The sequence below is a fragment of the Leptodactylus fuscus genome, chromosome 7, assembly GCF_031893055.1.
Source record: "Leptodactylus fuscus isolate aLepFus1 chromosome 7, aLepFus1.hap2, whole genome shotgun sequence".
Classification (NCBI taxonomy): Eukaryota; Metazoa; Chordata; class Amphibia; order Anura; family Leptodactylidae; genus Leptodactylus; species Leptodactylus fuscus.
Window position 1 is genome coordinate 16,173,343 of NC_134271.1, and position 17,009 is coordinate 16,190,351.

Sequence of the window (17,009 nt, forward strand, 5' to 3'; positions counted from 1 at the left end):
TTTAATGCATATTGCACATTTTCTGTTAGTACAATAAACCTCATTTCAATCCTGAAATATTACTGTGTCCATCAGTTATTAGATATATCAAACTGAAATGGCTGTTGCAAACACCAAAATATTTAGAACAAAAAATGATTAAGATTAATAGGGGTGCCCAAACTTTTTCATAGGACTGTACACAGTGACTGTACCAGCAGAATAGTGAGCACAGCTCTGGAGTATAATACAGGATGTAACTCAGGATCAGTACACACATATCTTTATTCATCACTCCTATCTAAATATTATTAATAATAATTATTATTATTTTTATTTACAACAAAGCAAGAAATACGTAACTCTTCCAGTAGATTCCTCCAGACCTGGTGCATTTTTGAGAATGATGGGGGAAAACTCATCCCATGATCATCAGAGATTTCCACAGAAAGTCTCCCCGGGTGCAGAATTCCTCAGTAAATCCTCCATGGGGAAGACTTTTAAACTACTTTCAATTAGGAAATATAGTCCGGAACGTAAGGTTAATCCGGGGTCGGCGGTCATGATATTCTTTTGGCACCCGATGCTGGAATGAAAGAGTATGAGATTAGATGGAGTGACCACATGTACTGTATGTAGAGGCCGTCGGCCATGCTGGGTGACAGTGTGCAGACTATTGCTATAAGCTCAGGCCTTGTTGTCAGACCAGGCCTCACTGCTGCTCTCTAGATCACTGACCTGCTCCAATGACCTATGGAATCATCTTTACAATTCTACGGGGTCAGACTTCCTCTACAAGTTACAATGTATTTCAATTCTCAACAATATTTCCAGCGAAATAAGGAATTCTAAACTCACCGCACCAGTATGCGCCGGATGCTGGAGATGTTAAAACCAGACCTGGATTGGGGGAATTGTCTAACCATTCACCCTACAGCTCCAGGCCAGCACCATGGTATCACAACATCATCGCCCCAACATGCATGGAGCCATCTTACCTATATACAGTCAGATGGAATCTAGGCCCAGAGGTGCGATAGACCCCCACCACATTATTTACCCAGGGGTCTTCATCTTACTTAACCTGACCATGGCCCCTGTGAAGGTCGGAGCTGTAGGAACCTCATGAATATCTGCACGGCCCAGTCCTCTGACGTCCTCACCTGCCAATCATTCTGAGTCGCTCCCTCCATAAGCAGGAGGCTGCCGTGGTCCAGGGGTACATGCACACGGTCTACATACATGTAATCTCCGTGATCCTCCTGTAGAGCAAGTGACAAATATGTAAATAATCGGTTTCATTTCATCATTTCCAATATGTCTGCAAGTCCTCAGTGAAAGGAACATCAAACTTGTATCCAAAGGCTGGAAACTCAGTACAGGCCTAAGGCTACTGACAGCTGAGGGTTTGGTGCAATTTCAACTGCAAGAACATAGAAATCTATAGATAGATAGGGATAGATAGATTAGATAGATAGATATGAGTAGTCTATCTATCTATCTATCTATCTATCTATCTATCTATCTATCTCCTATCTATCTATCTATCTATCTATCTATCTATCTCCCATCTATCTATCTCTCTCCTATCTATCTATCTATCTATCTATCTATCTATCTATCTCCTATCTATCTATCTATCTATCTATCTATCTATCTATCTATCTCTCTCCTATCTATCTATCTATCTATCTATCTATCTATCTCCTATCTATCTATCTATCTATCTATCTATCTATCTATCTATCTATCTATCTCCTATCTATCTATCTATCTATCTATCTCTCTCTCTCCTATCTATCTCCTATCTATCTATCTATCTATCTATCTATCTATCTATCTATCTCCTATCTATCTCTCTCTCTCCTATCTATCTATCTATCTATCTATCCATCCATCATACATGTCTCCGTCCATCTGTCCATCCATCTCCCCATCAGTTCTATCACAGACTCTCAGTCTCTATCACATAATAGCAGTGCTCCCCCCCCTGGCAGTCTTTGTCACGGCGTCTCCTGCTGTGTAGGCGGCAGCTGTAACTTCTGCACAGACTGTAAGTGGGAACATGACTGGTGTTTCGATGGCTGACATCTTCAGTAATTTCTCCCCCGATGCCTCATTCATACGCTGACATTACCACACAGCACTGACATCCTGCGGGGGAGACGCTGATGACATCACTCATCATGATGTAACGCCAAATCACACAGACAATTATGGAGATTTTATGAATCGTGGCGTTTACATAACCGGAAAACCTGTAACCTGGGGCCGTACGTGAGGACTGGTGGTGACCAGAGGGCCATGTACATACCCACACGCCTGTGCGTCACTGATGTCCCATCATACCATACTTGCCAAAATATCAAGGGCAACAATCAGGACATTTAACCCTCTCTGCACGAACCTACTCTTGGGAGGGGTTTACATAGGTCCTGCTCCAGCAGGGCCCATATAATAAATTGGGGGGTGGCCATATTACCGTAGACCCTATATGTCAAAATGATGAGCGAATTTGGAAAGTTTTACTGCAGATTTCACTCCATAGTATAGAAATCCATGGTATAACAAGCACAAACATTGGATTTTGTGTAGAATTTCAGCAAGATCTTCATATGGGAACCCAACACGTCGTGCAACGCATGACCCTGGACAGGCCACCCCCGGACGTAAACAGTCCCCAGTGGATGACAGCAAGCAGAGATCTTGAAAAGCATGAAGAACGGAGTGCAGATAAGTATTAGCAAGATGAGGTTCTGACTGCTGGGGCCTCCTGTGATCATGAGAACAGGGCCCCAAAAGTTCTCCCATGTGTACGGCCACCTCTCCATTCACTTCTATGGGGTTGCTGGAGATCGCTGCCCTCATGGTCCCATTAAAGTGAATAGAGATGCCCACGACCGCCCTATACGGTCCCCTGTTCTCCGCATTGCTGGGGGCCCTATAAGCTGGACCCCCATCAATCAGACATGTCCGAATCGTTTAGATACAGCAAGGCACCGAGGCCTTGATCTCACATTTTTCACCCTCAATTACCGGTGGCGGTTTCTTTCTCATCTGGAATACGCGTGTCTCCCCAAAACTCAATGAAGCGATAACGGGATTGTTGCGCAGAGCGGGCTCGTCGTCACTGTGCCAGTCTATGCTATCCTTCTCATGTCGGTAGAGGTTGCAGAGCAGGGAGTTGAAGGTGTAACCGGTCACCTCTTCTATCCGATCCTTCAGCGCGGTCAGCAGGGGGTGCCACTGTGGGGGGCAAACACAGCATGAGCCAAGTCCTCATCTCATTCCTACAGCAGTGAATGGAAGCGTTCACAGATATGAATAATGGAGTAGGATCGGACACTCACATGGGAATTGGCCCTCAGGGTGGAGGAGGAGTAGGTGTAGGGGATGTCTCCGTACCAGGAGGTAAGTCGTGGCTCCGTGTAAGGTCCATCTGTCACAAGACAAGGTTATATGTGGTGTAAGCATTTACAGACCCCCGCTGTATATAGACATAGGGTTAAAGGAGTTCATGAGACGTAATTATGGCCTCCACCTGCAATACTGATCTGTTGTCCCCCCCTCTGATCAGATATTTATAACCTATCCAATAAAAACAAAAAAAAATCATGGAAACCCCCTTAAACATACATGACCTATCCTTAGGATCGGTCACCAATATCAGATGATTGGGGGTCCGACGCCTGGCACACCCAACAATCCATGAATACCAAGTACAGAGCCATACATGACATAGGGAACGTGCTTGGTATTCACTTGAATGGGGCTGAGCTGCAAATAGTAAGGAAAACCCTTCACTATCTGACAAGTGTAGAAATATCACAGACTTCTGTCGCCATCTGCTGGTGGACAGTAGATATAACAATGTAGAATTTACCTGGTCCTAGATTGGTTTTCTGAGTCCAGGGAATCTCGCTCCGTAGTTGCTCGAACATCCAGTCGGCTTCTTTGGGATCAATGAACAGGGGGAAGAGTCTCAGCCTGCAGGAGAGGAAACAATGAAGGCGCATGTAGGATATACAGTGTGTGGGGGTGGGGGAGGGTACTAGGATGAGGATTACTAGCACTATGGTGTAGTTATAGGACATTTGTGATTGACTATTCACCCACCACTGACCTGGACACCCCGGAGGGACCTGGAGGACTGACCTGGACACCCCGGAGGGAGCCGTACTGATATCATAGCAGCCTTCCTTCCTGGGAACAGAAATATTACAAAATATTATTATTATTTGTTGGACTGGATTATTACATGGCTCCCGATCCAGCGCTGACAGCCCGATCCCTGCGATCCCTGTCATCACTTCTGATTACATCCCATCCCTGACCTGGCACATGCTGTTTCCTTACAAGTCACTGCATCGTGTCCGGTCTGTCATGTCAGGGCAAATTCTATAAGAGCCATATACACAGGCCTGCAGGAAACGGAGGTACATAAGGAGATGTTCTGAGAGACCCTCACAATGTAGAGCAGAATAGTGAGCGCAGCTCTGGAGTATAATACAGGATAAGTAATGTAATGTACTGTATGTACACAGTGACTGTACCAGCAGAATAGTGAGCGCTGCTCTGGAGTATAATACAGGGTGTAACTCAGGATCAGCACAGGATAAGTAATGTAATGTATGTACACAGTGACTGTACCAGCAGAATAGTGAGTGCAGCTCTGGAGTATAATACAGGATAAGTAATGTAATGTATGTACACAGTGACTGTACCAGCAGAATAGTGAGCACAGCTCTGGAGTATAATACAGGATAAGTAATGTAATGTATATACACAGTGACTGTACCAGCAGAATAGTGAGTGCTGCTCTGGAGTATAATACAGGATAAGTAATGTAATGTATGTACACAGTGACTGCACCAGCAGAATAGTGAGCGCAGCTCTGGAGTATAATACAGGTTGTGATGCCACTTTTTAAGTTGAGTACTGCTGTATACAAGCTGTAGTATATAGTCATCTCTCATACATCGCCTGGACACACAGAGAATATTGATGGCTGGTGAATAGAACAGTTTCCTTCATCACCACCCATTGGTGCACGCTGTGCTATAGTGTAGACTCTACTCACTCTATTATTCGGGGCTCTGGTACTCTCCGATTCACCTGAAATAGAAATAATTTTTTTCAGTATCCAAAAATACATCCCCATGATTATCAGAAAGGCGGAGGTGACACCTACAACAATAGGTTTAGTATATATACTGATCATAGCACATACAGTAACAGGCCTTCATCCTCAGTCTAAACCCTCCCCCAATATAGAGACCTGTGTCTGCTGTCCCTGTATACTACAGAGGGGGTAAGTCCTGTACAGGCTGTGATATAAGAACCACCTACATTACCTCTGTTGGATCTTCATATGTAAATTTCTTGTCCGGCATGACCTGGTCACTCCTCCAGCACTGGGGCTGTGCAGCAGTAGGGACAGGGGCTGGGGAAGATAGTGGAGACGTAGGAGCGCGTTACAGTATATAGAGAAGAGACTCAACACATCCCACAAAAGGTCTTGTTCCTCCTCCCTCACCCAGAAATCCCTTCTAAATCCATCTTGGCTTCCCAAGACAGACTGTCAACTATTAGAAGTCTATGGATGGGAAACAAGCTGCTGCAGCTACTAGAGAGTTTTCTATCTCAGCCCAAGTGCTTTATTCGCATTAGTACTATATCTGAGCAAATGAGAGAGAGTCATAGAGTTACTTTCTGTACATAGTATATGAGACATCATAGCAGCTAGTAGGTTATCACTACCCCTAGAATAATTGAGAATTTTAGGGGTTCTCCAGATATTGGTGAGCTATACTCAGGACCGGTTTAATATGTCTTGTACGTTTTCGTGCAGGCTGCTTTTCTGAAAGTAAGCGGTGCTGGGGCCACCACCCTCGCCAAAATCGATGGCTTCCACTCATTTGCACCCAGGCGTAAGGCTGCTAATTTTTTGCACCGCAATCACCACTTTCCCCAAAAGGGAAAGGTGCAGGTTTTAAAGAATCCCCTCCATTATGTGCAATGATTTCGCTTTATGTACATAAAACTGAAAAACCCCTTTAAGAAACCTGAATTTCTAAAGAAAGGGGTAGTCCACCATTAGAAAACATGGCTACTGTTTTCCAAAAACAGCCCCACACCTGTCTACAGGTTGTACATGGTATTGCAGCTTAGCACTATTCACTTCTGTGCAGTCGTGGTGATGTTTTGGTAAGAAAGCAGCCATGTTTGTCTAAGATTGGACAATCCCTTTAATGTGAAGCAAAATAAACATCTTGAAGGAAATCTCCAGTACAGATGAACAAACGTGACAACATCAGAGGTGACTTTACCAGGACGAGAGGTATTTTTGGCAGGTCGTGCCCAGGCTCCCTGCACTCGCGCCCTCTGTCTTTTGTCATCCATCTTCCCAGTCAGTATTCCTCACAGTGATCTGGAACGAGAGATCGGAAATTTGTCTTTATTTACCCTCAATAGTCACAGCCGTATACATTACTGTATCACCAATGTCTCCCCCCAGTAGTCATGGCTGTACCTATTCTTCCGCCAACACTCACGGCTCTTCCCTCAACAACTTTATGTTCTATATGAATTTTGGGATACAGTGTCTGGTCTGAATATTGGCAATGTGTATCGGAGCAGGAAGCAGACAGCACTGTTCCCTGTGTAGTGGTAGAACTGAGTCACTGCAGCATAGACCTCCCATTTAAATAGGTATAGGAGTTGATCTGCAGTACCTGGTTTGGCCACTACACAAAGAACAGTGCTGTTTGCTTCCTGCACCATTGAGATCTGCTGATCATTTGGGGTGCCAGGTGTAAGACATTCACTGATCTAATATTGATGACCTTTACCCATATAGGATAGGACAGATCCTCAATATTTTTAGCCCATGAATACATCTTTAAGGGTCTGGTTTAAAAGGATCTCAATTGCTGGCGCAGCCTGGAAGAAGTACTATAATTTCTGACAGATACTGGTGTAAGATATAGCACAAGTCTACACATGCTCATCCCTGGCATAGATTTGTTATTCTGACGCGCGACATCACAGTGCCTGGCATCAATGGCTGCTCAGCCAGGTTTTGGCCCCTTACTGATCTCTTATTTACTCATCAATAAAGATGATCTGGACCTCCCCTTTAAGGTTCTGTCTTTCACATGGCTCGGATATGCTGCTGGTTTTCATAAATTGACTTGTGTGGATTAGAAATAATATAAGAGTGGGCAAATCCCAGGTGCAGTGGAAGGCTACCATACACACTAGGCTCCCATTCATAATATTGGATTCAGTGGGACAGTCCCAGATTCCGAGTCCTGTCCCAATGTCCAGGTCGGCTGGGGATATGTCCTCCGGAAGTAAAAGCGTTGAACACAATGGTGAAGCAGGGAGCTGTCCTCTCCCTGCTTCACCACTCGGCCCCTGTCTCTGGTTCAGAGCAGTAGATGGGATGTAGTGACGTCACTTACATCATGTCTGCAGATCCCTGAAGACTCCGGAGCAGAGAAAGGAGAGAACAGCAGGGGAATGGGGCGAAGTACTAATTTTATTTTTTAGTTTGATCAATTATACTGTATAGTGTGGGGGCAACTGGAGGGGGACTGTATAGTGTGGGGGCAACTGGAGGGGGACTGTATAGTGTGGGGGCAACTGGAGGGGGACTGTATAGTGTGGGGGCAACTGGAGGGGGACTGTATAGTGTGGGGGCAACTGGAGGGGGACTGTATAGTGTGGGGGCAACTGGAGAGGAACTGTATAGTGTGGGGGCAACTGGAGAGGAACTGTATAGTGTGGGGGCAACTGGAGAGGGACTGTATAATGTGGGGGCAACTGGAGGGGAACTGTATAGTGTGGGGGCAACTGGAGGGGAACTGTATAGTGTGGGGGCAACTGGAGGGGAACTGTATAGTGTGGGGGCAACTGGAGGGGGACTGTATAGTGTGGGGGCAACTGGAGGGGGACTGTATAGTGTGGGGGCAACTGGAGGGGGACTGTATAGTGTGGGGACAACTGGAGGGGGACTGTATAGTGTGGGGGCAACTGGAGGGGAACTGTATAGTGTGGGGGCAACTGGAGAGGGACTGTATAATGTGGGGGCAACTGGAGGGGAACTGTATAGTGTGGGGGCAACTGGAGGGGGGCTGTATAGTGTGGGGGCAACTGGAGAGGAACTGTATAGTGTGGGGGCAACTGGAGAGGGACTGTATAATGTGGGGGCAACTGGAGGGGAACTGTATAGTGTGGGGGCAACTGGAGGGGAACTGTATAGTGTGGGGGCAACTGGAGGGGAACTGTATAGTGTGGGGGCAACTGGAGGGGGACTGTATAGTGTGGGGGCAACTGGAGGGGGACTGTATAGTGTGGGGGCAACTGGAGGGGGACTGTATAGTGTGGGGACAACTGGAGGGGGACTGTATAGTGTGGGGGCAACTGGAGGGGAACTGTATAGTGTGGGGGCAACTGGAGGGGGACTGTATAGTGTGGGGGCAACTGGAGGGGGGCTGTATAGTGTGGGGGCAACTGGAGGGGGGCTGTATAGTGTGGGGGCAACTGGAGGGGGGCTGTATAGTGTGGGGACAACTGGAGGGGGACTGTATAGTGTGGGGGCAACTGGAGGGGAACTGTATAGTGTGGGGGCAACTGGAGGGGAACTGTATAGTGTGGGGGCAACTGGAGGGGGACTGTATAGTGTGGGGGCAACTGGAGGGGAACTGTATAGTGTGGGGGCAACTGGAGGGGGACTGTATAGTGTGGGGACAACTGGAGGGGGACTGTATAGTGTGGGGGCAACTGGAGGGGAACTGTATAGTGTGGGGGCAACTGGAGGGGGACTGTATAGTGTGGGGGCAACTGGAGGGGGGCTGTATAGTGTGGGGGCAACTGGAGGGGGGCTGTATAGTGTGGGGGCAACTGGAGGGGGACTGTATAGTGTGGGTGAGGTGCAGGTGGGAGGTATGTTTCATACAATGACCGCCACAATTCTTGCATATGTCACAATAAGGCAGCGTGATACCCCCAAAGTGTCACCATATTCTCAGTATCCCCATGCTGCGCTCCATTTGCTATGTGTTACATCTGTCCATATATGCTGTTGATTTTCAGCCATAGTAATGTATAGGATGAATTCTGAGACAATTCTGTAACATCTGCAGATTTGGGGGAGTTTCAGGACAATCTGCGCTCTTATATTTCACAACTTTAACGTTGGTGATATAGGGTCGTCTAAGTGTCGCCTTGGATACATCCACACACAAAAAATCTATGGTGGTGTCCAAAAATAAACATTTCAGATATTGGCCCCTATATATAAACTAAAGGAGCTTCAATAGGACTAGAGCGATTGCCCATGGTAACCAATCAGGATCCAGCTCACATTCTCCACTATCTCTTTGGAAAATGAAAGCTGCTCCCTGATTGGCTGATTGTCTTTCCTCGGCTTTTAAAGATCAGCGCCTCCCGCCATCTCCAACTACAGTATCCCGGCCATGACTCACCTATAATGTCCGGCATACGAGCTTATACATAAAGTTATAGAAATAGCGAGCTCTATGCGTTCCAGCTGCGCCCACCTGTCACCCTACGCTACTTCCGCTTCCTGTGTTTCGCTCAAAGGCGTCCCACTTCTACAAAGCTCCGGCAGAAAGGTTCCGCCTCATTATTCGTGTATTCTATGTACCCGGGGGTAGTGGAGGTAACACAAAGAGGGGACAAGGATCAATCTGATGTGGATAAAACATGGCTGGTTCATAGTGAAGGGTTGTTGTTATTATAGGTTGTATTTTATATAAAATGCCTCATAGAATTGCTATATGGCTGTGGTCACACTTTCATATTTTGCCATCATATGCACTTATCTTATCTTATTAATATTATAAATGTGAAAGTTTGTGAGTTTGGATGTTTGTGGGTTTGTGTGTTCGGATGTTTGTTAGTCAATCACGCAAAACCCGCTCAACCAATTTGGCTGAAATTTTCCACAAACATAGTTAATACACTCCATTGCGCAATAGGCTACTTTTCGTCACAATAGCGCACATATGCATACCTCCCAACCGTCCCGATTTCCGCGGGACAGTCACGATTTGGGTGACATGTCCCGCGGTCCCGGTTGGAGGGAGGTATGTCCCAATTTCAACTCAGATCTGCGTCCAGAGGACGCAGATCTGAGTTGAACACATATGCGGCTGAAGCAAGGAGCTGACACAGGTCAGCTCCTCGCTTCGCCGCTGCCCGCCTCTCTCCCTGACACGTGCGGCTGAAGCTGCTCGCGTGCTCGCTTCGCCGCTGCGTCTCTCTCTCGCTGACACATGCGGCTGAAGCGAGGAGCTGACCTGTGTCAGCTCCTCGCTTCGCTGCTGCCGCCGGCTCCTGGCTTGTAGATGCGATGTACAAGCCAGGAGCCGGCGGCAGCGGCGAAGCGAGGAGCTGACACAGGTCAGCTCCTCGCTTCAGCCGCATATGTGTCAGCGAGAGAGAGACGCAGCGGCGAAGCGAGCAGCTTCAGCCGCACGTGTCAGGGAGAGAGGCGGGTAGCGGCGAAGCGAGGAGCTGACCTGTGTCAGCTCCTTCCTTCAGCCGCATTTGTCAGCGAGAGAGGCAGGCAGAGAGCAGCGAGGGAGCGGAGGAGAAGGTAAGTTTAATGTGGAGGTGGAACGTGAATCTGGGGGCAGATGAAGGAGAGGACGGCATGACACTGGGGGCAGAGATGGAGAGGACATGAATCTGGGGGCAGAGATGGAGAGGACATGAATCTGGGGGCAGAGATGGGGGGACATGAATCTGGGGGCAGAGATGGAGAGGACATGAATCTGGGGGCAGAGATGGAAGAGGGACATGAAACTGGGGGCAGATGAAGGGTGTATATGAAACTGGGGGAGAGATAGAGGGGGGACATATAATTTACGGGTGACTGTAGGAGGATTATACTGTGTGCGGGCACATGAAAAATTAACGAGTGGGTGGAGTCAACACAAATGTGGGCAGGGCTAAATTTGCCACGGCGCGCTACGCGCGCCACACATTTTGTCCCTCTTTCGGTTCTTCAAAAGTTGGGAGGTATGCATACGCTTTTCCCAGGACCCCCACAAACCCCAAACTCACACCACCATCTCTGCAATCTCACACACTTTGGACCATAGCAAGCCACAAAATTCATATTGCCCTCTGCAGCCTTGCCCCTAACCCCACACAATCACATATACATATACTTTACCACTTTGCCCCTCACCTTAACGATTCTCCAGGAGGCGCTCTTTAACGCTCCGGAGCAGCCATGTTTGCCAACCCCCACCGCTCTGACAATCCGCGACACCGCCCACCTATGTCAATACCCCTAGGCGGTCTAATAAATGCAAAAAAAAAAGTTTAAAAAAAGTAAAAAAAATATTTAAAAAAAAAAAGGATTAAAAATTCAAATCACCCCCCTTTCCCTAGAACACATATAAAAGTAGTTAAAAACTGTGAAACACATACATGTTAGGTATCCCCGCGTCCATAAATCGCCCGCTCTACAAAGATATACAAATATTTTTCCTGTTCGGTAAACGCCGTAGCGGGAAAAATGGTCAAAAGTGCCAAACCGCCATTTTTTCACTGTTTTGATTCTGATAAAAATTTGAATAAAAAGTGATCAAAGCAATAACATTTCCTGAAAATGGTAGAACTACAAAGTACACCCAGTCCCGCAAAAAAAGACGCCATATACATCCCCGTACACGCACGTATAAAAAAGTTACGGCTGTCGGAATATGGCGAGTTTTCAAAAAAAAATTTAACAGTTTTGGATTTGTTTTTAAGGGGTCAAAATGTAACTAAAACCATATAAATTTGGTATCCCCGGAATCGTAACGAAACACAGAATACAGGGGACATGTCATTTTGGTTGCACAGTGAACGCCATAAAACCAAAGCCCGTAAGAAAGTCGCAGAAATGCATTTTTTTCTTGAAATCCACCCCATTTTGAATTTTTTCCCTGCTTCCCAGTACATTATATAGAATAATTAATGGTGGCATCATGAAGAAAAATTTGTCCCGCAAAAATTAAGACCTCATATGGCTCTGGGAGCGGAGAAATAAAAAAGTTATGGGGTTTAGAAGGAGGGGAGTCAAAAACGAAAATCAAAAAATGCCATCGGCGGGAAAGGGTTAACTTCAAATACTTAACAAACTTACATTTCATATCCCATACCTTATACACACTACGAAAACCTTACCCGCGCCTGTATATACCCACTTCTACAATCACCGCAGACGAAGTCGCGGGTACCAGCTAGTTGATATTAATTCAATAAAATACGCAGGGTGATTATATATCGTTCCTTTTCCAGTACGCAGTGCGGTCCAGAAGACGCCATACCATTTTCTGTGTCGTATTCCTCCATATGTATTGCGCAACAACAACATCCGTGCCTAGGATTAGTTATGTTGAGCACTAAGGCTATGTTCACATCTGTGCTGCAGCGGTAAAAGTCCTGCAAGGCGTACATTGTAGTCTATGGGGTCCGCAGGTAACCGCTTTTTTTTAACGGATGGGTTCTCTGTCTTTTGGGGCCCCATGTGGACGTGAATAACGAAGAGCTGACCGTTTGCGTAAAAGTACCGGATTAAAGAGGCTGTCATTTTACTTTGGGTATAGCCTACAGTGGATAAGGGGTTAATGCCAGCTTATCTGGTGTTCTAGGGACTCAGAATTTCAGCGCCAAAGTTCAAGAGATTTGTGTCAAAATATTATTTGTCCGGGGGTTAATAAATGGGTAAAAGGGGTTATCCGAAATTATAATATTGATGATTTATTTGATGTTTATTTCTTTGTCACATTTGTAGAGCGCTGAGAAATGTGCTGGGGCTATATCAATAAAGTTATTATTTATCCTTTAGATACGTCATGAATATCATATCAATGGGGGGTCCGACCCTGGGGACCCCACCATTCAGCAGTTTGTGGAGATTGCACTGAACATCAAATGCATTGCTGTATATTGTATAATGGCTGTACTTGGAATTGTAGCTCAGTCCCATTTACTTGAAAGGTACTGACCTGCAAACCAGTCCCATGACCTCACTGGTATGTGAAGTGGATGTAGTGCTCCTAAAGGGAAGCCATCAGTGAAAACCCATTCAACTCTGAAAAACCCATTTAATGCAAAAATCTCTCGCTGTCTAAGGAAGTGAAAAAGGTTAATGCCAAACTCCCCTGAGAGGTCCATGGTAACACCCTTGTACTAGTATATTGAAGATGTCAATGCCAAAATCCCTGGTGGTCTAGGGCAGCAAAGAGGTGAATGCTAGCATCGCATTAAATTAATCAATTGCATGGGACAAGGTGCAGTACCAGACACAGTCACTCGGGGCGCTGTCCCGTGTCTAGTAAACGAAGGACAACAGATGCCAGGGCACTCCATTGACTATAATGTGATCTGAGGTCCATTTTTTATGTTCTGACGTTGCTGGATAAAAAGTTGGGCATGCAGGAGCTTTGTGTCCAGGATTTCAAACACAGATAAGAACGTAGCCCTTATGGCAAGTTCACATGGAGTTTTTTGGTCAGGATTTTGAGCCCGTATTCGCCTCAAAATCTGACCAAAAAGACGGCTCCCATTGAAATCAATGGGAGATGCTCGAGCTTTTCCGGCTCCCGTAAAAAGTATCAAGGTGCTCATTCTTCAGCTCCCCTCTGTCAGCCATCTGAATGATGAATCCATAAACTGCAATATGGGGGGGCGCCGTACCTACGATCCATGGAGGTTGCTGATGAAACCCCAATAACACACACAACACTTTGCCTACAATTAACTTTATTAGTATAAAAACTAAACAAACAATCTCACCAAAGTCTCTACAAACGTCATCAAAATTTGTTCCCGATACGACTTCTCCGGGACTCTCACCACTCCATAAAATACGCAGTTGTGGCGCAACTAAAGGAAGCGCCACTTCCCCCAAAGATGGCGGGGACGTGCTGTCCATAGCGACCAGGCTGCAGCTTTACAATGGCACTAGGAACAGTAGAGCTGGAATCGAATTGATTGCTATGGACAACTGCTCCATTCTTTTATTGCACTAGTTTTGCCAAATCTCCCCCAAGGTCAGTGCAACAAGCTTTAGTCTCATTTAGTGCAAACATATCATCGTCAGGATCCTATTGTCTTCATGCAGCGAATTAGTACGGTGGCCTTACTGCAGCGGTAGAACTACACGTCCTATAATGCTAGCCCTAAGGTATATAAAAGAGACGCTTATCAGGGGATGAGTTGGATGGGATTTAAAGGGATTGGCTGCAACTGCCCCCACTATTTAAGCCCTCACGATACCAAGTGCCAAACAGGGGGCAAGGAAATTAGGTCCCACCCTTTGTGCAAGACAGAGTCATGTGACCTCTTAACACTCTGGACCCAGCACAGGTATGTTCAAGTCCATTTTCCTAGGAGAATTGCCAATTTTGATTTTCAGCCACCCATTTGACACTGTCACTTTAAGATGCCGTTGAGTCGGGTTTAGTGTGTACAGGTCACATAGGACCCCATTAACAAAACTCTTTCTGCAACTACAACTCTCAACATGCGCTGATAGATGAGACATGGACTAAGGTTTCAGTGCAGCAAGGTCCCTTAAAGCGTGTCGTGGCGGATAATACTGACAGGCGGCCGCCCCGCCATATAGGAAAGCAACTGCAAGGTATGAGAGATCATGGCTGCACCCCCGACTGAGCTAAGTCAAGGTGTAAGCTGCCAGACAAAGGAGAGCTGTAGTTTTTGGTTTTGCAAGAAACAAATGTTGGAGCCCAAGACAGAGACTTACACATTAAGGCAAAGACTAGACCGCACCTTTAATGGTGCCATTTCTTGACTTGCGGTTGCATAGATGGAGAGAAATTTGTGATGGGACTTGAACTGCAAGTTGTCATCGAGCTTAGAATTTTTGCAGTCGCATCGCTGTGTACGTAGTAATACCGCCAAATTTACAACCGTTACTTGTGAAGTTGCAATGGTGTCATGTGATAAAAGCGGCCTGGAGATGGGAGGGGGATGGTGGAAGACAAGTGCAAGACAATTGTGAGACATGTTCCTAATGGTCGAGTTTATTATCAGATCATTTGCGTATCGGTGAAAATCTCCAGGTTACTGCATTGTGTAGGGGGAGATTAGTTACTGAACACTTCATCAGTGCGGTTGTAGTATCCTGGGTGAATGGGTTGTTAAAGGGGCTGAGTGTTGTGCATTAGTTATACGGCAGGGGGGTGCAACGTCAGTCCGTCTACGCTGGACAGAAGAGAATGCAGAGCTGAGCAGCAGAGTTGTTTCGAATACCTCGCTACCATAGGAATGAATGGGAGCGGCCAAACAGCAATGGGTTAAGCGCCCGCAGCTCCCATTCATTCCTATGGAGTGAGATATTCCAAACTACAGTTTCAAATACTATTCCCTCATCTCTACTGAGCAGAATAGAAGGCCGCAGATCTCACTGACTCGGAATAGACCCGGAGCCTCAACCAACCTGCAGGGTAAGGCTGGTGGGGTGGGATGAAGCAGGAACCTGGGGTCAGGAAAAAAAAAAAAAAAAGTCACCAACTCTGGCTTAAAAATTTAATTCTGAATTATTCTCAATTATATTATGTTGTCATCCGGGTGCCAGCCATGCCTCTGCAAGCCCCAGTGGGCACGGATGCAAAATCAGAGTTTTTCTCACAGCCCAATACAACAGACCATGAAAATACACCATTGAGTGTGCAGGGCCATAGAAATGAATGAGATCTTAGGCTAGGTTCACACTATTGCTATGTGATGTCCGTTGCTCTCATCCATTCAGTGTCTGTGCATTCACCCCTAAGTAAAGATATGATAGGGCTCTGCCTGTGTCCATTACTCTGCTACAGTTAATGTCCATTGCTGTTATCCCGTGATGGATGACAGCACTGAACATCAATAAGAGTTGTGTGAACGTGGCCTTAGAGGACCTTTACAGCTTCTGACTGATCATGGCTGTCCGTCATAGTCAGGCTAGTGGAGTCGGAGTGGTGCTTTGGCCTCCTGACTGCTCAGCTCTGGTATTAGGATGACCAATAGGCAGGAAACAGGGTGGTCAGTGTGGTATATGACACAAGATGACGGGTAAGGATGAGCGATCAGGCCCTAGTAGATAACAATGGGAGAAATGAACACTAAAAACCTGGTTAAGGCCACACGCTGCAAAACACAGGTAACCCATGTGGCAGTAACAACAAAACAGAGAAAATCCCAAAACTACTTGTGTTTTTCTCCTCATCCCATATAAGACCAAGATGAAACCGCTGCATTTTCTTCAGTGTTTTTCCTGTAGCGGGCTAGAAAATCTCATTCACAGCTAAAAACATGGCCATAACATGCGACCCCAGCCTAAAGGGGTTCTCTAGCTCCAAAAGAACACTGCAAGTCATCTTAGAGCATTTGCTACTTTTTTCTTAAAGGAATTAGACATCTTTAAAATGTGTTCTCTGAGACGTGGATATGGAAATACTTGGTATACTGTATCAGATGGGGAAGGGTCCGACCCCCACTGATACAAGAGGAGGCAAAAAAAGCCATGTGGTGCTAACATGACATTATAGGCCTCTTCAATCATAATGGGGGGGTAGGGAGTTGTTGCCCATCCTAAGAAACCAACCAGAGTGCTGCGGGAAAAACCACAATGCGTTCCCTCCACGTGGTTTTTTTCCCGCAGTGCTTAAAAGGGATTCTACCATTAAAAGCTTTTTTTTGTGGATAAGATGTCGGAATAGCCTTTAGAAAGGCTATTCGTCTCTTACCTTTAGATGTGGTCTCCGCCGTTCCTTAGAAATACCGATTTTAACTGGTATGCAAATGAGTTCTCTCACAGCAATGGGGGCGTCCCCACCGCTGCCAGAGAAATGTCTCCAGCGACGCCTCCTTCTTCGTCCGCAGCGTCTTCTTCCGGTGCAGGCTCGTATCTTCTAGGCCTCGGGCAGAGCAGACTGCACAGGTACACAGGCTACGGGAAAATGGCTGCTTGCACAGTATTGCTAGCGGCCATTTTCCCG

The 17,009-nt window shown here is 46.3% G+C and overlaps 1 protein-coding gene across 1 annotated transcript; it reads right to left on the bottom strand.

Moving 5' to 3' along the window:
* Positions 1 to 260: 260 nt before the first annotated feature.
* Positions 261 to 9,596, bottom strand: ALKBH3 (alkB homolog 3, alpha-ketoglutarate dependent dioxygenase). The gene is made up of 10 exons (XM_075280463.1): positions 9,471 to 9,596; positions 6,309 to 6,409; positions 5,334 to 5,422; positions 5,060 to 5,094; positions 4,135 to 4,182; positions 3,863 to 3,966; positions 3,330 to 3,418; positions 3,016 to 3,225; positions 1,143 to 1,241; positions 261 to 565 (listed from the first exon to the last, which is right to left on the bottom strand). Exons 2-10 carry the CDS (start codon positions 6,379 to 6,381, stop codon positions 491 to 493), a joined length of 822 nt encoding a protein of 273 aa, XP_075136564.1. The 5' UTR covers positions 6,382 to 6,409; positions 9,471 to 9,596; the 3' UTR covers positions 261 to 490.
* Positions 9,597 to 17,009: the final 7,413 nt, after the last annotated feature.